The 23,034-nt window shown below is 43.1% G+C and overlaps 1 protein-coding gene across 15 annotated transcripts in view; it reads right to left on the bottom strand.

Annotated features, from left to right (window-relative positions):
• MYCBP2 (MYC binding protein 2) overlaps nt 1-23,034 on the bottom strand; it is a 205,796-nt gene that overhangs the window by 145,112 nt on the left and 37,650 nt on the right. For all 15 annotated transcript variants that reach the window (XM_048967518.1, XM_048967527.1, XM_048967539.1 and 12 more), the window contains exons 5-12: nt 12,689-12,885; nt 12,235-12,477; nt 11,916-11,987; nt 10,803-10,899; nt 6,107-6,180; nt 5,178-5,316; nt 4,350-4,426; nt 3,595-3,799 (exon numbers count right to left, since the gene is read on the bottom strand). In XM_048967518.1, the coding sequence (XP_048823475.1) occupies nt 3,595-3,799; nt 4,350-4,426; nt 5,178-5,316; nt 6,107-6,180; nt 10,803-10,899; nt 11,916-11,987; nt 12,235-12,477; nt 12,689-12,885 (1,104 nt within the window). The remainder of the gene's footprint in view (nt 1-3,594; nt 3,800-4,349; nt 4,427-5,177; nt 5,317-6,106; nt 6,181-10,802; nt 10,900-11,915; nt 11,988-12,234; nt 12,478-12,688; nt 12,886-23,034) is intronic.

Raw genomic sequence — 23,034 nt, 5'->3', positions numbered from 1 at the left:
AACAGCATCAGCAATTTACTCCAAAGTACTTAACTACTGTTTCGTCTGAAATGGAATATTAATTTAATATATAAGAAAAAGATATAATTAAATTATATTACAGATAAATTCCAAATAACTGCTCAAAGAAATCTTGAAATTTCTGCTTATACATTTTTTTTTTCTAAAATCTTCTTGCCTAAGATGATTAGATCTCTTAAATTTACTCTTACTTTATTGAAGTAGTATGATTTTGTCCCGCACTTTTTTCAGCAGGTCTGCATTTAAGACTCTTCAAGTTTACCGCGGATTATAGTAAGTTTGACATCCATAGACTTTCTTACAAGAGCAGTACAACTAACATCCTGTACTCCGAGCACATTAATGGGATAAATTTCAAACTCAACAACGTTTAAGGTAATTGGAAAGCATTATTGAAACACAATATCCAATTTTTGCTTGAAAGTGTAAAAGGACTCCTCAGTGCAGGAGAGATATAAGCCTCTTAGAGCACACAAAAATGATCCAAGGAATTGAACACCTCTCCTACGAGGACAGGCTGAGAGAGCTGGGGTTGTTCAACCTGGAGAAGGGAAGGCCCAAAGTGACCTGATAGCAGCCTTTCAGTATATAAAAGGGAGCTACAGGAAACAATGGTCTGTTGTCACAGAATGAGAGGAAATCGTTTAAAGCTTAAAGATGATAGATTTACGTTAGATATAAGCAAAAAGGTTTCTTTGAAATAATGGTGGTAAGGTATTGGAACAGGTTGCCCAGAGATATGGTGGAAGCTCCATCCTAGAAGACATTCAAGGTCAGGCTGGATGGGACTTTGAGCAACCTGATCTAGTGCTGGATGTCCCTGTTCACTGCAGAGGAATCACAGAATCACAGAATCACCAAGGTTGGTAAAGACCTTCCAAGATCATCCACTCCAACCATACACCTATCACCAATACACCAATAGTACTAACTAAATCATGTCCCTCAACACAACATCTAAACATTCCTTGAACACCTGCAGGGTGACTCCACCCTCTCCTCAGGCAGCCCATTCCAGTGCCCGACCACTCCTTCAGAGAACTAGTATTTCCGAACATCCAGCTTAAATCTACCCTGGCACAGCTTAAAGCCATTTCCCTCTAGTTCTATCACCAGTTACACTAGAAAAGAGGCCTACCCCCAGCTCACTACAACCTCCCTTCAGGTAGTTATAGAGAGCAGTAAGTCTCCCTAAGCCTCTCTTCTCCAGACTGAACAATCCCAGCTCCTTCAGCCGCTCCTCATAAGTCCTGTGTTCCAGACCCCTCACCAGCTTTGCCGCCCTTCTTTGAACCCGCTCCAGGGCCTCAATGCATTTCTTGCAGTGATGGGCCCAAAACTGGACACAGTACTCAAGGTGCGGCCTCACCAGTGCTGAGTACAGGGGGAAAAATCACTTCGCTGTTCCTGTTGGCAACATCGTTCCTGATGCAAGCCAAGATGCCATTGGCCTTCTTGGCCACCTGGGCACACTGCTGGCTCATGTTCAGCTGAGCATCAATCAATACCCCCAGGTCCATTTCCTCTATGCAGTCCTCCAGCCACTCCGCCCCAAGCCTATAGCATTGTCTGGGTTTGTTGTGGCCAAAGTGCAGGACCTGGCATTTGGCCTTGTTGAAACTCATCCCATTGGCTTCAGCCTAGCTATCCAGCCTGTCCAGATCCCTCTGTAGGGCCTCGCTACCCCCAGGCAGATCGACACTTCCAGCCAACTTGGCGTCATCCACAAATTTACTGAGGGTGCCCTCATCCAGGTCACCAATAAAGATATTAAAGAGGACAGGCCTCAGCACCGACCCCTGGGGAACACCACTCGTGACAGGTCACCAGCTGGATTTAGCTCCATTCACTACCACTCTCTGGGCCCAGCCTTCCAGCCAGTTCCTTATCCAATCAAAAGTCTATCTGTCCAGGCCATGGGCTGCCAGCTTCTGCAGGAGAATACTGTAGGAGACAGTGTCAAAAGCCTTGCTGAAGTCTAGGTAGACTACACCAACAGCCTTTCCCTCGTCTACCAGATGGGTCACTAGATCATAGAAGGAGATCAGGTTGGTCAAGCAGGACCTGCCCTTCAAGAACCCATGCTGGCTAGGCCTGATCCCCTGGTTGTTCCACACATGCTGTGTGATCTCCCTCAAGACAATCCCCTCCATAACCTTCCCTGGCACCGAGGTCAGGCTAACAGGCCTGTAGTTCCCCGGATCCTCCTTACAACCCTTCTTGTAGATGGGAGTCACAGTGGCAAGCCTCTAGTCTTCTCTGGGACCTCACCAGTCAACAAGGAGCGCTGATAGATAATGTTAAGTGACTCGGCTATCACCTCTGCTAGTTCCCTCAGCACTCTTGAGTGAATCCCATCTGGTCCCATGGACTTATGTCAGTCCAGCTAGAGTAGTAGGTCTCTGACTGCGTCCTCCCAAATTGCAGAGGGTTCTGTCTGCACCCCAATCAAAACTACAAGGTCAGAGAGTGGAGTACCCCGAGGATAACTGGTCTGACCTTTAAAGACAGACATAAGTAAAGAAGGCATTCAGAACCTCTGCGTTTTCCTTATCCTCAGTGGTCACATTTCCAGCCTCATCCAGTAAAGAATGGAGATCTCTTTAGTCCTCCTCTTAGCGTTGATGTATTTGCGGAAGAGTTTCTTGTTCCTTTTTACCCCAGAGGCCAGGTTGAGTTCAAGCTGGGCTTTTGCCTTTCTGATTTTCTCTCTATACATCTTAACAACTTTTTTGTACTCACTCTGAGTCGCCCGTCCCTTCTTCCACAGGAAGTAGATTCTCTTTTTCTCCCAGAGCCTCAAGGATAGCTCCCTATTCATCCATGATGGTCTTCTTCCCCGCCAACTCATTTTGTAGCTCAGGGGGACAGCCAGCTCCTGCGGCTTTAAGACTTCCTTCTTGAAGAATGACCAGCCATCTTGGACCTCTTTAAGGTCCATTTTGGACCTCTTTAAGCCATTCTTGGACACACTCTATAAGAGTGAAACCCAGGGGATTCCCCCTACTAGCCTTCTGAATAATTCAAAGTCTACCCTCCAGAAGTCCAAGGTAGCAGTTTTGCTGTTCCCTTTCCTGGCTCCACCAAGAATCGAGAACTCTATCATTTCATGGTCACTCTGTCCCAGACAGCCTCCGACCTCCACATCTCCCACCAGACCTTTTCTGTTTGCAAACAGCAGGTATAGCAGGGCAGCTCCTCTCGTTGGCTCTCACCAGCCGCATCAGAAAGTTATCCTCCATACACTTCAGAGACCTCCTAGACTGCTTCTTCTGTGCTGTGTTGTACTAGTTGACTAGTTGGACTAGATTAAGGGACTCTTCCAACTCAAATGGTTCTATGATTCACAAAATCAGCTTTTGTGCTCACACCTTTGATCTTTTTAATATGTCATAATTATGCTGATGGGGACACTTTTTTGAACAGTATATTAACCATTTATCTATTACATAAGATAACTCCCACCAACAGCATGCTTCCATGTTCTTGGAAAGTATCAACAACATCCCTATAATATGAAAAAGTGGTTAGTAGGCTTTTATCATCTACTAATCAAGAAAACATTGCACATACTTGATTCGCCATCCTCTCCTTTACTAGCAGAACCTGTGAAGAATATACTTCCATCATCCGCAACAAGTAAGGCATGTGAACCATCGTGTCCAACAGAGAACTGAGTAATCTTTGGAGATTTTGTGATGGGTAGTTCAACCCATTTTCCTGCTGAAGGACCACCTTGTTTGATTCCAAGGCTCTGATATTTACCAGTATAATAAATCTAGGAAAAAATGGTATACCATTTTCAGTTATGCCACAATACTTCACTGTACATCATTTTTAGGGCTGCACTGTTTTAAAAGACTGACATTTCAAAATGTACAGAACTTATCGTGATATTCTAGACCTATGAAATTTTATTCAATGGAGGAAGCATTCTGATCAGATTTTACTTCCTTTGAAGTGTGCTATCTACTGTACTGTAGTTATTTTTCATATTTGTTTGATTTGATCATTTAGGTACAGAAAAAGAAAATGCTTAATATGTCTTTTTAAAACTTATTTTCAACAAAGTGAGTACATGAGCAGTAATATAACACACTATTTCACTTGAACAAATATAAAACCAGTGATATGAACCAAAAAAAAGCTTAGAACTATGAATGAATGAACTATGAACTTAGAACTATCCCCTAGAACTATGCCACAACTGGAATGAGTGTGTTAGCCTATGAGAACACTTACAGGCATCTTTTATTAGGTCTTATTGTTAGGTCATGCTTAAACAGCCAACTTAAATAGATGAAAACCAGGAAATACATTTTCAGTACCTTTCCACTAGCAGTTTTCATAAGTGCAAACTCTCTTCCAGCACCAAGGACAGCTGATTCCTCATCAAACCCTGTACCTGTGCAAGGAAGGAACTATTAGTTTTACCAGGCAGTTTCACAGACTAGTCTATGAACCTAAATCCAACAGGAAGCATTTGTCAAAACAAAGGTTCTAAACAAAGTCACAAAGAGAAACAAACTTTTGCCGCCACAACAAGGCTTACTGCCTAGATGTAATGGACTGTCCAAAGAGGAAAAACCACTAACATAAGAGCAACTGCACGTGGTCAGACAAAAGGTCCATATGGCCAAATATTCTTTTGACAGCTGAATTAGCAAAAGAGGTAAGCAAATGTCAAGTAATTTCTCTGAACTGCCTTCTTAGACACCAGGAGCTCTGCATCTCAAAAATTCTGATAGTGATTTGGTTTCCAGATACGTTAGTATCTTTGCATTTGTTCCAATGAATCCAGACTGCAGTCCTTATAACTTCTGTAAACTTTGACCCAGAGCAAGGAGTTCTGTAGCTTAACTACATGTTATATGAGCCCTATGATTGAGTCTAAGATTAAAATAGTGTTATACCTATTATAAACTAAAGGGAAATAATGGAGAATTGCAGATAGCACTGCAGACAAAAAGACTGTGGTTCAAAATGAGTGTTTAAGCTGCTTCAAAAATTCATGCTTTTCCTCATAATGGAGTTATATTTATAACGGAATTACATTTTCCTTCACATAATGAAGACAAACAAAGGGAGCAGGCAGGGTTTCAGTCTTCTTATTTTAATTATTAGCTCATAATTAATGTTCAAAGAAAAGAACTTACTGATAATGTGCAAGTCTTTCTCAAGATCAAACAGTGAGATGCCACAGGCATGTAAGCATTTTCTTGCAAGCTTAAGCTGCAGTTCTTGTTGCAGCACTGGCTCAGTACTTGTTGCAAATATTCGCACTACAAAACCATCCTGCAATAAATAAAATATCCACTTTACATTGAATAATAAATACGGTGATTTACTTTTCAGAGCCTAACACCATCAGTATAAAACTATATCAGATTTAATTATCAGAAGATACACAGATAAAGTAATATCAAGTATAGAGGGAAAAAAGAAGGAAAGGCAAACAGCATGAGCTGAAGAGAAGTATCTGACACGATAAAATATTTGAATTTATTATGAAAATAGTGATTTGTTACAGAAATAATTAGCTCTGAACCTTATCACAGAAATTTTGCTTTTACAACTATGCACGTATATATTCACACATTTTTAAGCCCTCAGCTTCTCCTGATTTACAACTCAAATTTATAATCGCAGTTTTAAGGGAGACTACTTACTTTTTCAAATAGTATCTAAAATAAGTTTTAGATAAAGTGAGTTTTTTGTAAAACAACAACAACAGAAAACAAGTACAAAAGAAACAGTTAAACTGGTCATGTTAAAAACAAGCTGTTTTAACAGGAAAACTGGCTGGAATGCCCCAGTAGAATAGGTTTGTTTTTTGTTTTTTTTTTTCCAAAAACAGCAATTAAGTTGTTCTTAAAACTTATTTTCCATCTCAAATCAAAACTGTGCAAATATAAAAGACATAAACGGCAGCTTCCCATGACTTCTAGCTACATAGATGTATTCCTTAGTTGAGTTAGCCAAGAAAAAGTCAAATATTAAACAAAAAGGAAATTGTGTACATTTTATAAAATAAAGGAATAATGTGAGAAGTAAAAATCGTTTGCCCACTGTATGTAACACTTACATCTCTAGATGCTGCTATTTGATTAACATATTCTCCATCAGTGAAGAGAATATTCTGCCCTTCAGTATGACAATCTGTGAAAGATGAAGTACATTGCATTAGTTAGTATTAACTTACAGACGCTGTTCTCTCCTAATTCACTCTCACTATAACTTGACTACAAGAATTTTAGTTTGTACAGAGAGAAATCATACTGCTCAGACAAGGTTTTATTTTATACAAAATCTCCACTCTCTAACACGTATATTAAATATGTTACTCTTTTGTCTCTTTACAAGTTACTGAAGTTCTTTCCATTGTGTGAAATGTGAGGGTGTCCCTAATATTTAACTTCAGAAGATCTTAATTTTACATTTAAGGAATAATCTAAATTTTTATAACAGAGCTACATTTCCGTCTTGCTGAGCATTAGTCTTTCATTAGTCATTCCCATGCCCCAAAGACTTTTTTTTTAAGTATGGATCATTATCTTTAAGAAAAGTTTACTCAGACCAACATATGGAACTTACTGAAAGAAATGAAATAGAGAGCATCAAGCTTCTCACCATTAATCTCATTTTTCTATTGTTTGTAGCTTTTGCCAAACTCAGCAGAAAATCTAGTGCTTTTTGAAAAACTGTAACATGTATACTTTCATATATTTATTGAAAACAGTTCAGCCACTTTCAAGGAAAAAAAAGGTAAGGAAAGAATTCTGTCCATACTAAAAGGTAAAAAAAACAAAAAGTTCACTTTCCCTACAGGTTTAAAAGTATATCCTCATACCATCTCTTCTTCTCATCCTGTTCTGCTGATGGAGCTACTAACAAGGATAGTGTGACTGCAGGACTTGTAAGGTGCTTCCTACACTGATTACACACAGGAAAGAGGCCTCTTCCAAAAACACCTTTTAACAGCTATTTTATACCACCATTGCGGGATATTGGCTCTTTAGAAGGGATAGGAGAGCTAGGAAGGCTGGGGGAGTTGCCCTCTATGTCAAAGAGTGGATAGACTGTGAGGAGCTCCCTCTGAGAAACAGTCATGAACAGGTTGAGAGCCTGTGGGTTAGAATTAGGGATGAGTCTAACAAAGGCCAGCTGGTGATAGGAGTATACTACAGGCCACCTGATCAAGGGGAGACTGTTGATGAGGATTTCTTGCTTCAGATGGGGGAAGCATTGTGCTCACGGGCTCTCATTCTGATGGAAGACTTCAACCATCCAGATAACTGTTGGAAAGACCACACGGCAAGCTGCAAGAGGTCCAGGAGGCTCCTGGAATCCACTGATGATAACTTTCTGGTCCAGGTATTGAACAAACCAACCAGAAGTGAAGCATTGCTGGACCTGCTACTCACCAATGTGAAGAAGATCATTAAAGTCACTAAGGTTGGAGACAGCCTGGGCTGCAGTAGCAATGCCCTGGTCGAATTCATGATCTCGAGGGATGTGGGCCTGGCAAAGAGTGGTGTCAGGACCCTGAACTTTGGAAGAGCGAACATAAAGCTGTTCAATGGACTGTTGGCCAAGATCCCCTGGGATGCTGTCTTTAAAAACAAAGAAGAGTGCGTAAGAGCCATGGAAACAAGAGCATGTCACCTGGGAAGAATACAGGGAAGCCGTCCGGACTTGCAGATGTGGAATCAGGAAAGCCAAGGCGCAGGCAGAACTGAACTTGGCAGGGGATGTGAAAAATAATAGAAAGACATTCTACAGGTACACTGGCCAGAAGAAACAGGTCAAAGCAAGTGTACCTCCTTTGGTAAATGTAAAAGGAGAACTGGCTTCAACGGATGAAGAGAAGGCTGAGGCACTGAATGAATTCTTTGCCTCGGTCTTCACTGATGGCCAGGATTCTAGTATTTCTCACGTCCCTGAGCCCTGCATCCCTAAACATCTAGGTGGGGACTGGGGCGGTTAAATCCTCCTCCACTGTGAGGGCAGAGCAGGTCCGAGGCTGCCTCATGAGACTAAAAGCGTACAAAGGTCTATGGGGCCAGATGGCATACATCCCAGGGTTCTGAAGGAGCTGGCTGAGGTGGTTGCCGAGCCGCTCTCCATCATATTTGAAAAGTCGTGGCTGTCAGGTGAGGTCCCAGATGATTGGACAAAGGGTCATGTCACTCCCATTTACAAGAAAGAGAGCAAGGAGGATCCGGGGAACTACAGGCCAGTAAGTCTCACCTCTGTGCCTGGGAAGATCATGGAACAGATCCTCCTGGATGACATGCTTGATTACATGAGGAATGAGTGTGTGATCCGAGACAGCCAGCATGGCTTCACCGGGGGAAGGTCATGCTTAAGCAATCTGGTGGCCTTCTATGATGGAGTGACGGCATTGGTGGACAAGGGGAAGGTGACTGATTTCATTTAGCTGGACTTGACAAGGCCTTTGACATGGTCCCCCACCGCATCCTTATCTCCAAATTGGAAGGATGTGGATTTGATGGGTGGACCACTCAATGGATAAGAAATTGGTTGAAAGGCTGCAGACAGAGGGTGGTCATCAATGGCTCTATGTCCAGGTGGAGGCTGGTAACAAGCGGCATCCCCCAGGGGTCTGTCTTGGGACTGGTGCTCTTTAACATCTTTATCTGTGTTCTAGGCTGCATTAAAAAATGGGTGGCCAGTAGGGGGAGGGAGGTGACTGTCCCCCTCTGCTCAGCTTCTGTGAGGCCCCATCTAGAGTACTGTGTCCATGCTTGGGGCCCCCAGTACATGAAGGACATGGAGCTTTTGGTGCGGCTCCAGAGGAGGGCCACTAAGATAATCAGAGGGATGGAGCACCTCTTCTATGAGGAAAGGTTGAGGGAACTGGGCTTGTTTAGCCTGAAGAAGAGAAGGCTCCGGGGAGACCCCATTGTGGTCTTCCAATACTTGAAAGGAGCATATAAACAGGAGGGGGAGAGGCTGTTTACAAGGGTGGATAGTGATAGGACAAGAGGGAATTGTTTTGAAGTGATACAGGGTAGCTTTAGGTTAAATATTTGGAGGAAATTTTTCACACACAGGGTGGTGATGCGTTGGAACAGGTTGCCCAAGGTGGTTGTGGATGCCCCATCCCTGGAGGCATTCAAGGCCAGGCTGGATGTGGCTCTGGGCCTGGTGTAGTGGTTGGTGACCTTGCACATTGCAGGGGAGTTGAAACTAGATGATCATTGTGGCCCTTTTCAATCCAGGCCATTCTATGATTCTTAGCTCCAAGATTTTGCCGTGCAATTTTAACAATGAAAACATATAATGTATAACTTCTTCACCTGAACACAGCAACCTTTCTCTGAATTATGTAGTAAGTGTTGCTGATGAAACAGTCAAGATGAAATCCTCCTCTGCAAATTCAAGTCTTATTACCTGGCAAATCTCAGAATTTGGGGATTCTTGTATAGTATTTCTATTGGTAAGACAGATTACTAGCTCAGGGAAAGCATACAAAATTTGGCAAAAGTATTTATCAGATGTAAGAATGCTGACACACAGTCTAGTAGTTCCAGATATATTGCTAGATTTGCTACGTCATCCGTTAGAATGGAAACACTACCCTTTAAAAGAGCCCATAGTTTCAAGAAACTTGTGGATCCTACCATCTGAGAAAACAGAAGATCATGTTTCATAGTTAACAGAATTTTTTAAGGCCACATGACTTCTAGCTACAATCGACTCCTAATCGCATTTCCTAATCTCCTACACATTTCTTTACAAATAATTGTGAATACCTTATTTAAATGTATTATGTCTGGTCAAGGTATTTGAAAGAGATTAACTCCAGATGGAACTACATCTGAATAATGTACCAACTTGGAAGAAATACTTGGATTCCTATCAGCATTCAGCTGTTAGCAGGGTAAATGCCCTCTAGTTCTATCTGGTGTGATTTTTCAAAGCTATGAAACATGCTACAAGTGATTAATATGGTTTGAGTGAGATAGTAATAAATATTTATAGTTATGTTTATACTCAGGTTTCCTCAGAACAGATTACATCACACACCTCTGTTACTTTCCTACTGGGTGCAAACAGAAATAACCAGAAGTGGAGCCCTTTACATTTGCTCTAGCCAGAAGAAGGCCATATCTGTTCATAAGTGTGAGGTAACTGTGCATAAGTGCAGAAGCAAGAAAATAAAGTTCAAGGGCTGAAGTACAAAGGCTAGCAGTTACAAAATCTAGCATTCACTTCAACACTAACACAAACCACACAAAATACAATTGTGTAACAATTTTTGAGGTATTTTTGAATGGGTGTTCCCACAGTTTTAAGATTTATTGTGCACTGAAAGATTAATATATTTTGTTTCATTTGTGTCTTTCTGAAGCATAAACATGCTTTCTTATTGAATGACACTAGTTTACACCATGATTTGCAAAAGGAAGCTGACAGCTTTGAGGTGTAGACTTTACAGGTGTTGATGAGTTCAACCTTGCACATAGCAGAGGGGTTGAACCTAGATGATCATCGTGATCCTTTTCAATCCAGCCTATTCTTTGAAACTAACTACACATTATTTAAAGATACAATATTCTTCCTGTAGCATTTGGAGTAGATGCAAGATTGTTAAATGAAATACTAAAACTGGTCTAATGCAGAAAATCAAAGGCATAAAAAAGCAGTTTCTCTCCATTCTCAAAATCTATCTTGATTTCTCTTCTGCTTACCTGAAAATACAATACATGAAAACAGTAAAGTATAACCATCTTCTCATATCTAGAGGTTCTTACCTGGTAAAGCAACTGCACCGTCCTGCTCCAAAGTTTCAGGATTTATTCTTATGGCTGTCATACTGTGATTGTTCACATCTCTATATAATAAATAGCCCTAGTAAAAGTAAGAATACATATTGTTATGAAAATATGCTCAAATACATCAAAAAGTATTGTAAAAAAAAAAAATGTTTTGATATTCAACTTTTTTTCACTAGAAAAATTGTAGGATAAAAACTAGAAATTTGGCACTCTCCACACTTTCTGCAAACTTCAATCAGCATGCTGATAACTCATACACAGCTTCTGTAAGTGTATTAAAAGACTAGAGAAATTTTCAAAAACATTAATTAAGTACCTTGACTCCCACTAGAGAGAGCTTTTCAAACTCTTCATGAAAGAAATTCTTTAAAGTACATGATGATTTTGGTGACAGCAGCCACAATAGAGAATTCTACAGTGAGTTATTATATTGTTTACCTCCCAGCTCCCAACCAAACCTAGTGGAAGGGATGTATTCAGGACTAATGATCTCCTATTCTATTTTTTCCACAGGTAGAATATATTCATCTCTTCAAAATTATCTGTCTAGTCAGCAGTCCACATCAATGTTTGTCATATCAAATTATCTTCTCTATGTTCATATGTGGATTTTTTAGTTTTCTTTCTTGTTTGCTTTTGTCTTTAAGTTTCTCATGTCACCAGCTCATCTGGCTTCTTCTAAAAGAAGATTTAACTATCTGAAGCTTACATTTCTGTTTTTTAACTTATAACTTTGAATGAGCATATTAACACAGTCAAATACATTGTGGATGTAGTCTACTTAGACGTTAATAAAGCCTTTGATGCTGTTTCCCAAATCATTCTCCTGGAAAAAATTGTCAGCTTATCATGGTGTAGACAGGTATATACTTCACAGGTAAAAAAACTAGCTGGATGGCCAGGCCCAGAGACTGAGAGTGAATGGAGTTAAATCCAGCTGGTGACCAGCTCCAGGGGTTCAGACTGTCCTGTTTAATATCTTGTTTAATATCTTGTTGAACTGAACTCTAGAAGACTGCATGCACCCTCAGTAAGTTTGCAGATGACAACAAGTGGGAGGAAGTGTTAACATTTCAAGTATTCACCCACCTGAGCATAGCCTAACCAAGACTTTTTTTCCTTTCTGTTTTTGATGCGAGATGTAGAATTGTATATATGGCCCTGGAAAGCAGAAAATTCAAATTGTTAAGCAAATCTCAGAATAACAATTATATAAATAATCATTTATAAACTAAGCAACATATTGAGAAAAGTAAACTATAACAAAATACTGTAAAACTCACAGAAATCATCAGGAAAAAAAAACAGACATTGTAGAACTGTAAACTACAAAAGATTCTCAGTGGAATTGGGTCATCTTAAAAACCTGTATTTTAGCTATCATACACCATACAAGAAATAACATTACCCTCACTGTCCCGCTATATCCAGAGCCAATCTTGTAAAGTCCATCTTTACATAAGAGATAGAGAAAGAAACCATCACTCTGAAGTAGGCACTGGTCATCTTCATCCACAGATATTTCTTTCAATGGCCATTTGTGCATCAAGGCTGCCTTCTTTATCCCATTACTGAACCAGTCCTGGATTTGTATTTTGCCAACCAAAACTGCCTGTACACTCCGCTGAAGAGAATTTAAAATTGTTGGCACCTAAAAACAGTAAAAGAAATAGTGAAAAACCATGCCTATTTTTAAACATACTATTTTCAGTTCTATCTCCAACTCAAGAGGCAGAAAGAAATATCTACTTTTTACCTAAAATAAAATAAAATTAAATTAAATTAAAAACTGAATTTGCACATTAGATATCAGAATTCATATACATAAAATTTCCAGATATGAAGAAGTTGTATTACACAACCTGAATAGTTTGACATGCATGGCTGCCATTATTGGTGAGGATAGCGGAGATTGCTTGCAATGTTCTTCCTGTCTCTCCCCATGCAGCTACCAAACTGAAGAGGCAAGCGCAGGAAAGTGCTGTTAAGGACTGTCCTGTACTGTCACTCATTCCTGTACAACGGACAGTTATCTCCAGAAGAAGCTGAAACAGGGATTCTGCAAAAAAAGAACAGCAATTCAACAGACACATCACAAAACCATAATAAGCAATTTGCCAATCAACAGGAAATTAATTTGAACCTAGAAAATACATGGTATCTTTCCTCAGTCATTAAGTTTATCCTTACTTTCAGAGAGAAAAGAAAGCACCCTGTTTGGTTAAGCTTAAACTAACCATCCTTAACTTGACTTTCTTTTTCATCCAGAAAAAGTAAGCCTATAAATCACAAGGAAGAACAAAAAAAATCTCAAGTTTTTCTGATATAACTGAACACAACAACAAGTGATGAAGGAGTTACTTTACCTGCCTTCCAGTCTACCTCATCACTGAGGTGATATGGGTTTCCACATGTCTTGCCTAATCTGTATGATCATTACACCCATATTAGAACACACCCCATTCTTCAGAAATAAGCACTTCAAGTTACAGCTTGAAAATTATTTTGGATTACATGCCATTTTTCAAGTACTGTTCACAATGCCTGAAAGGCTGAATATCTGTAAGGATCAAGGCGTGAACAGAAATCTACTTCAATTCTTGTGTGCACTGAAATTATGTGGCAAAGTTTTCATAGTGAAGGGTTGCAGGGGTGGCCTCTGATCAGAGACAGTTTCAACTGCTCTAAAAGGGACACAACTGGGCGCATCTGGACAGAGCAGAGTCCTGAGTGATGCTGCCTATGCCTCTGGGAAAGCAGATTTAAGGGAAAAGCACAGCAACAGCATCCAAGGGAGAAAAGTGAGAAATGTGAGACAAACAGCCTTGCAGACATCAAAGTCAATTCAGAAGGAGGGCAGCCAGCACTGCAGGTGCCAGAGAAGTTCCCTGCAGCCCATAGAGAAGCTTATGGTGGAGCAGTCCATATGCCTGCAGCACATGAAAAACCGTATGGTTTGTGGACGTGGACAGACGGAAGCTGCAGCCTGTGAAGAACCCATACAGGAGCAGATTGTTGGTAAGAACCACAGCCCATGTAGAGGAGCACACACTGGGCCAGGTTTTTTGGCAGCAACTACAACCCTGTGTGAGACCCATGCTCATATAGTCTATTCCAGAAGGATTACACTATGCCACAGGAACAGATTAATGCAGAAGCAGTTCTTAAGCAGTTCCTCTTGTTCCCCCCGATGAACGCTAATGGGGAGCTGGCTTCCTCAGACATAGAAAAAGCTGCACAAAAAGCTCAATTAGTGCTTTGCCTCAGTCTTCACAGGTGGTCAGGCTTCCCATGTCTGCCAGGACTATGGGCCCCTAGGTGAGGGTGTGGGGAGTGGTTTCTGACCCATTGTAACAGTGGAAAAGATCTGAGACCTCAAGAAATTGAACATATATAAGTCCATGCGGCCAAATGATATCCATCCTAGGGTTCTAAAATAGAGGTTGATGTAGTTGCTGAGCTGCTTTCCATCATATTTGAAAAATCATGGTTGTCTGGTGAAGCCACCGGTGACTGGAAAAAGGGAAACATTACTCCCATTTTAAGAAAGGGAGAAAGGAAGACCCTGGGAACTAGAGGCCGGTAAGCCTCACCTCTGTGCCTGGGAAGATCATGGAGCAGATCCTTCTAGAAGCTAAGTTACGGCACATATGAGATAAAGAGGTGATTTGAGACAGCCAGCATGACTTCACCAAAGGCAGATCTTGCCTGATCAATCTCGTGGCCTTCTATGACGGAGTGACAACTTTGGTGGATGGGGGAAGGGTGGTGGATGTAATCTACCTGGACTTCTACGAGGCCTCTGACAGGGTCCCTCACCACATCCTTCTCTCTAAATTGGAGAGGTGTGAATTTGAAGGATGGACCGTGCAATGGATTAGGAATTGGGTAGCTGGACACAGCTAAAGGGTTGCGATCAGTGGTTCTGTGTCAGGGTGGAAGCCAGTCACAAGCGGCGTCCCTCAGGGGTTGGTCTTGGGACTGGTGCCCTTACATCTTTGTAGTGATTTTGTGATTTTTTGTTGTCAGTATTCTTCATCAGAACATCATGTGGACCAGCAGGAGTTATCGAGTTAATGCTCTGGTTCCGTTTACTGCCTTTTATGGGCAGTTTGAGTATCCTGATGGGAGGGGAGGGGGCGGCATCCTCGGAGGACCTGGCAGGAAGAGGAAGTGGGTTGAAGCTCCGGAGAGGGTCCAAGCGTCTGCCTCTCTCCCTGTGGTCCCGGTTCAGCCGTCTCAGCTCGCCGCGGAGAAAAGCACGTGCTTTCTTTCCCTCGCACTATCGTGGTTTGACTCTCGTCTCTCTCGTTTTATTTGATTTAGTTAAATTCAGGAAATTACCGTTCCTCCTCAGATCAGTGCCATTGTGTTTTCGTTAAAATTATCGGCTAGTTCTCTGCCCTTCCCCCTCTCCCGGAGCGCACGCGGCCCGGGGCCGGCCGGGTAGAGGCAAACAGTTAGTACACTTTTTTTTTCTTTTTTTTTTTTTTTCTTTTTTTCCTTTTTCCCAAGGCCTGTGCCCCCGTCACGGGCTTACAGACAATAACAGACAATATGATGTTTGGACTGGTTTCCAGGTGCTGTTGCCAGTTCCTTATGCATGTTCAGGGTGCCAGCTTGGGTACTATGCTGTCAGTCTCTCTGCATGTATTCTCTGCAATGGTATTTTACATTTATGTGGAGGAAGCTTTTGCTGGAACCAGAGAATGCGGAGTGGCAGGGAATACAGAGAGGTTTTGCAGAGAGATTAGAAGCGTGGGGACCCCTGGTGTCATGGGATTTTACTGTTGAACACCTGTGGCATCCTGAGGAACTTGAGCAAGCATTTGGGTAAGGGATGGTGCAGCTCAGAAAGATATGAGGAGGAATGGCTTATTTGGGACTTGGTTTGTGCTTACTGAGCTGTATATAAGAGTGTCGTGGAGAGAGTTTCCAAACCGAGATCTGAACCAAAAGGGGAAACCTCAAAGTCAATCTTGATCAATTGCAGGAGGCACCAGTATCAATGTCAGTTGCCCCTGTGGAAGGCCAAAAATGGAAACGGGTGTTCTCATGTCTAGAATAGAAAGAAGAAGCAGAGGAAATAGTGGAATATCCAGGCAAGGGGCCCTCCGCAAAACCACCATCATCTAGAAAGGTAACCAAGAAAAGTAAGACACATGGAGAATTATGAGGAGGGAGTCACTGTTACTACTATTCGTTGATCCCTGAAAATGACTGAAATCCAAGGCATAAAAAAGGAGTTTACGTGACATCTGAGTGAAACTGTTGATGCCTGTTTGCTTTGGAGTTGGGACAATCGTCATTTTTTTTTTGTTTTTTTGTTTTCAATATTCCATATCATAACATCATGTAGTGCACAGGAAGTTAAAGTGTTAATGCTCCAAATCTGGGTACCGGTTCCCCTATACATTTACAGAAGTCATGGGATCTGGCCCTTACAGGTGGTGCGATCTCTTACTGCCTTGCAGTGGGTGCTGGAGGGTGCTTTCTTAGCCGTTCCAAGCTTTTCAGGTTTGATTCGGTCTCAGGAACTCTGTCTCTCTCTCCTATCTTATTTCATTTATTAGTCTCAATTTCAATTAGATTGTATTATATCGTGTTATCCTGCATTCTGATATCACAGTTAGTAAAATAACTGTGTACCCTAATAATCGTGATGAACTCATGGCAGTATCAGAAGCACCCGATGAAGACCAGGATGATCAAAAGGACCTGCTGAAGGAGCTGGTCAAACCGATTAAAGTCTCAGCTATCAAAGACAAATGCCCCCCTACTTGAGCAAAGGAATGCAGTAAATTTATGTCTTGTGCTGCCCTGTGGAGGTATTTACATGAGCATGGAGAGGATATGAAGAAGTGGCATGATGAACCCATTCCTGCACTACGAGCACAGATGAGAGAATTACAAAGCAGATCAACCACCACTGAAGTTGCTCCCATTACTGCAGGTAACAAAGAGAGGGGCCCTGCCTTCAGCCAGGGGGAGAAAAGGGATAATAGAGTGTACTGGACTGTGTGGATTCCATGGGCTGGCACATCAGAACCACAGGAATATAAAGCGCTGCTGGACACCGGTGCCCAGTGTGTTCTGATGCCCTCGAGTTATAAATCAGTTCCATTCCGTCCCTTTATATTTCAGGAGTGACTGGGTGCTCTCAGGAATTCTCTTTGTTGGAGGTGGAAATAAGCCTCACTGGAAGAAACTGTCAGAAGAATCCTATAGTAACTGGACAGGTGGCTTTATGCATACTTGGTATAGATTATCTTAGAAGGGGGTATTTCAAGGATCCCAAGGGATACCAATGGGCTTTTGCAATAGCTGCTGTAGATACAGACAGCATTAAGCAGCTGTCTGTCTTGTCTGGCCTGTCAGAAGACCCATCTGTTGTAGGGTTACTACAGGTAAAAGAGCAGCAGGTACCCATCACTACAAAAATAGTGCACAGATGACAGTACCACACCAACACGGATTCCTTGCTCCCCATTCATAAGCTGATTCGTCAGGTAGAGAGTCAGGAAGTGATCAACAAAACTCACTTGCCTTTTAACAGCCCCATATGGCCAGTGTGTAACACCAGTGGAGAATGGAGGCTGGAGGTAGATTGCCGCAGCCTGAATGAGGTCACACCTCCACTGAGAGCTGCTGTGCCAGATATGTTAGAACTCCAGTACAAACTGGAGTCAAAAGCAGCCAAATGGTATGCCACCACTGACATTGCCAATTCATTCTTCTCCATTCCACTAGCCACAGAATGCAGGCCACAGTTTGCTATTATTTGGAGGGGCGTTCAGTATACTTGAAACCGTTTGCCTCGGGGTGGAAACACAGACCAACTATTTGCAATGGGCTGATCCAAACCACACTGGAACAGGGCAGTGCTCCCAAGCACCTGTAGTACATCAATGACATTGTTGTGTGAGGCGATACAGCAGAGGGTGTCTTTAAGGAGAACAAATAATTCAAATTCTTCTGCATGCTGGTTTTGCTATTAAGCGAAATGAAGTGAAGGGACCTGCCCAGGAAATTCAGTTCCTAGGAGTAAAATGGCAAATGGGCATCATCACAACCCAGGAGACATGATCGACAAAATCACCACTATGTCTCCACTCACTAGCAAAAAAGAGACACAATCTTTTCTGGGTGTAGTGGGCTTTTGGAGGATGCACATCCCAAATACAGCCTCATTGTAAGCTCCCTTTATCAGGTGATGCGAAAGAAGAACGATTTCATGTGGGGTCCTGAACAGCAGCAGGCTTTTGAACAGATTAAACAAGAGACAGCCAGTGCCATGGCCCTAGGGCCACTATGGATAGGACAGGATGTGAAGAACATCCTCTACACTGCTGCTGGAGACAAAGGTCCCACTTGGAGTCTGTGGCAAAAAGCCTCAGGAGAGACCCAAGGCTGACCCCTGGGATTTTGGAGTAGAGCATGCAGGAGGTCAGAAGAATGCTACACTCCAACTGAAAAGGAGATCCTAGTAGCATATGAGAGCCTTTGGGCTGCTTCTGAAGTAATCAGCACTGAAATGCACCTCGACTGCCAGTGCTGAACTGGATATTTAAAGGAAAGGTTCTCTCCACCCATCATGCTACTGATGCCACTTGGAGTAAGGGATTGTGCTGATTACACAACAAGCGCAGATGGGAAACCTCAGTTGACCAGGAATCCTAGAGGTGACCATGGGCTGGCCTGAAGGCAAGAAGTTTGGAACATTGCCAGCACAAGAGGTGTCACGTGCTGAAGAGGCCCCACCATACAATGAACTACCAGAAAATGAGCAGAAATTTGCCCTGTTCACAGACGGATCTTTTTCTATGGTGGGGAAGCATCATGGATGGATATCTGCTGTGTGGAGCCCCACAAGACAAGTTGCAGAGGCAACTGAAGGAAAAGGAGAATCAAGTCAGTTTGCAGAGGTAAAGGCTGTCCAGTTAGCCTTTGATGTTGCTGAATGGGAGAGGTGGCCAATGCTTCATCTTTATATTGACTCACGAATGGTGGCAAATGCCTTACGGGGTGGCTGCAGCAGTGAGAACAGAACAGCTGGCAACAGAAGGGTAAACCTATATGGGGTGCTGAACCGTGGAAAGACATTGCTGCCCGAACAAAAAATATGGTTATAAAGGTGCATCATGTAGATGCTCATGTGCCCAAAAGTCAGACTACTGAAGAACAACAAAATAACCGTCAGACAGACCAAGCTGCCAGAATTGAGGTGGCTCAAATAGACCTGGACTGGCAGAACAATGGAAGAGTTACTTCTAGTTCAGTGGGCCCATGAGACCTCAAGCCATCAAGGAATAGACACAATATGTAAGTGGGCTAGAGACCAAGGAGTGGACTTAACCATGGATGCTATTGTACGAGTTATTCATGATTGCGAAACACGCGTCATGATTAAACAAGCAAAGAGGATGAAACCTCTCTGGGGGGAAGGGCAATGGCAAAAGTACAAATATGGGGAGGCGTGGCAGGTTGATTATATCACCTTGCCACAATCTCGCAGTGGTAAGCTTTATGTGCTTACAATGGTGGAAGCAACCACTGGGTGGCTTGAAACATAAGCAGGACCCCACGCTACCACCCAAAGCACCATATTAGGTCTGGAGAGGCAAATCCTGTGGTGACATGCCACCCCAGAAAGAATTGAGTCAGATAATGGTACTCATTTCAAAAATTCACTTGTGGATACTTGGGCCAGAGAACATGGCATCGAGTGGATTTATCATATCCCCTGTCATGCACCAGCCTCTGATAAGATCGAACGCTACAACAGATTGTTAAAAACCATGTTAAAAAGCAATTGGTGGCAGAACATTTAAGCACTGGGAGAAGAATTTGGCAGTAGTTGCCTGGCTGGTCAACAGTAGAGGATCAGTCAGTCAAGATGGTCCTACGCAGTCCAGCTCCCTACTTACTGTAGAGGGAGTTAAGGTCCATGTGGTACATGTAAAAAGCATGTTGGGAAAAGCGGCTTGGGTCCTTCCAGCTTCTGGAAAGGGCAAACCTTTCCGTGGAACTGTTTTTGCACAGGGACCTGGTTCCACTTGATGGGTGATGGAGAAAAATGGGGACATCCGGTGTGTACCACAAGAGAATTTGATGCCTGAGAAGTACACTTAGTGATTCCATGTACATATATGTATATAGATATGCATATATGTAATGCATCTTAGTTATTATTTGCTTGTATGCAGATATATGTTAAGTATGATGTGGTGATGTGGAATAAGTCAGGCACTGGAATGGACTGCCCAGGGAGGTGGTGGAGTCACCGACCCTGGGGGTGTTCAAAGAAAGGCTGGATGTTGTGTTGAGGGACATGGTTTAGTGGGAGCTATTGGTGACAGGTGAACGGTTGGACTGGATGATCTTTTAGGTCTTTTCCAACCTTGGTGATTCTATGATTCTATGATAAGGGGTGGAATGTTGTGGTTTTGTGATTTTTTGCTGTCAGTATTCCACATCAGAACATCACGTGGACCAGAAGAAGTTAAAGAGGTTCCATTTACTGCCTTTAAGGCCACTTCGAGTATCCTGATAGAAGGGGAGGGGGCGGCACCCCCAGAGGACCTGGCAGCAAGAGAAAGCGGGGTGCAGTTTTGGACAGGGCCCAAGTGTCTGCTTCTCTCCATCTGACCCCAGCTTAGCCGTCTCAGCTCGCTGCGGAGAAAAGCATGTGCTTTCTTTCCCTCACAGCATTGTGGTTTGACTCGCATTTTGGATACTCTTGTCTCTCTCGTTTTATTTGATTTAGTTAAATTCAGGAAATTATGGTTCCTTCTTAGATCGTTGCCATTATGGTTTCTCTTCATTAAAACTATCTGCTAGCTCTCTGTTCTTCCCCCTCTCCCAGAGTGCACACCACCTGGGGTCAGCCAGATGGCAGCAAACCCTTAGTACCCCTTCCTCTTGTTTTTTTTCTTTTTCTTTTTCCTGGGGCCTGTGCCCCCCGTCACAGACTTACATCTAATGATAACCCTGTGACAACTTTCATAAATGACAGACAATGGCAGCAAGTACACCCTTAGCAAGCTCGCGGATGACGCCAAGCTGAACGGTGCAGTCGATACACTGGAGAGAAGGGAAGCCATCCAGAGAGACCTGGACAGGCTGGAGAAGCAGGCCCATGAAAACTTAATGACGTTCAGTAAGGCCAAGTGAAGGGTGCTGCTGGTGGACAAGAAGCTGGACATAAGCCAGCAGGCCCAGATGGCCAACTGTGTTCTGGGCTGCATTAAAAAAGGGGTGTTCAGCAGGGAGAGGAAAGTGATTGTCCCTCTATGCAGCTCTTGTGAGGCCGCATCCGGAATACTACATCCAGGCCTGGGGCCCCCCATACAGGAAGAACGTGGAGCTTTTGGAGCAGTTCCAGCAGAGGACCACTAAGATGATCAGAGGGCTGGAGCACTCTGCTATGAGGAAAGGTTGAGGGAATTGGGCTTGTTTAGCTTGTAGAAGAGAAGGCTCTGGGGAGACTTGACTGTGGCCTTCCAGTACTTGAACACAGCAGATAAAGAGGAGGGGGAGAGGCTTTTATGAGGACAGCTAGTGACAGGACAAGAGGGAATGGTTTTAAGCTGAGACAGGGGAGGTTTAGGTTAGATATTAGGAGGAAGTTTTTCCACTCAGAGGGTGGTGATACACTGGAACAGGTTGCCTAAGGAGGTTGTGGGTCCCTGGAGCCATTCAAGGCTGGGCTGGATGTGGCTCTGAGCATCCTGCTCCAGTGGTTGGCAACCTTGCACCCAGCAGGGGGGTTGAAGCTCGATGATCACTGTGGTCCTTTTCAACCCAGGCCATTCTATGATTCTACGATTCAAGAACCACTGCCATCAGTCCACATTGGAGCAATCTGTGAAGGACTTGTATCCTGTGAGAAGGACTCCATGCTGTAGCAGTGTGTCATGGAAGAACGTGAGCAAGAAGAAGTAGCAGAAAGGAAGCACACTCTGGCTCCAGCTGGGACAGTTCATTTTCTCTTCATAACATCTAGTATGACACAGTGTTTTGGCTTTGGGAAAAACAATGCTGATAACACACCAAAGTATTAATTGCTGTGGAGCAGCACTGAACAAAGCCAAGGATATTTCAGCTTCTTATACTGTTCTGGCAGAAAGGGGACCTTAAGGAGCACAAGGAGCTGAGAGGAAACAGAAACAGGTCAGCTTACCTAACTTGGCCAAATCGATATCCCATACTACATGAGATCATGTGGTAAACAGAAGAGTTGGCCAAGGGAGCTGAGACTGCTCAGGGACCGGGTAGGCATTGGTTGGCACATGTTAAGCAGTTTCGTAAAATCATAGAGTTAAAGAATCCTTAGAGTTGGAAGAGACGATTAAAGGTCATCAAATCCAATTCCTCTACAATGAGCAGGGACATGCACAAATAAATCAGGTTGCCTAGGGCTTTTCCAGCCTCACCCTGAAACTCTCCAGGGGCAGGGCACCAAGCACATCAGTGGGCAACCTGTTCCAGTGCCTCACCACCCTCACTTTAAAAGATTTTTTTCCATACACATACCCTAGATCTACCCTGTTTGAGCTTGAAACCATTTACACTTGTTCAGTCACCACAGACACTGCTAAAGAGTCTGTCCCCTTCTTTCCTCTAGTTTCCCTTTACATACTGAAGGCCACTATCAGGTCACCTCGCAGCCTTCTCTTCTCTAGGCTGAACAGCCCCAGCTCTTTCAGCCTGTCATCATAGGAGAAGTGTTCCATTCCATGGATCCTTTTTATGGCTTTCCTTTGGACATGTTCCAACAGGTCTATGTCTCTCATGTACATAGGACTCTATACCTGGACACAGTACTCCAGGTGAGGCCTCACTAGCACAGAGTAGAGGAGCAGGATCACCTCCCTCAACCTGCTGGCCACGCTTCTTTTGATACAGCCCCAGATACAGATGACTTTCTGGGCTGCAAGGGCATAGAGCTGGTTCATGCCTTGCTTCCCATCCCCCAGTAGCCTCAGGTCTTTTTTGGCAGGGTTGCACTCAATCCTTTCATTTCCCAGTTTGTATCAGTAGTGGATGTTACCTCAACCCAGGTGCATTTAGATTTGTTAAAGCTCACGAGATTCCCCTGAGCCCACTACTCAAGCCTGTCTTGGTCCCTCTGAAAGGCATCCCATCCCTCTGGTGCACCGACCACATCACACAGCTTGGTGTCATCAGCAAACATTCTGAGAGTGCA

This window comes from Lagopus muta, chromosome 1, assembly GCF_023343835.1.
Source record: "Lagopus muta isolate bLagMut1 chromosome 1, bLagMut1 primary, whole genome shotgun sequence".
In the NCBI taxonomy this organism is placed as follows: domain Eukaryota; kingdom Metazoa; phylum Chordata; class Aves; order Galliformes; family Phasianidae; genus Lagopus; species Lagopus muta.
This window is presented reverse-complemented; position numbering and strand designations above follow the sequence as displayed.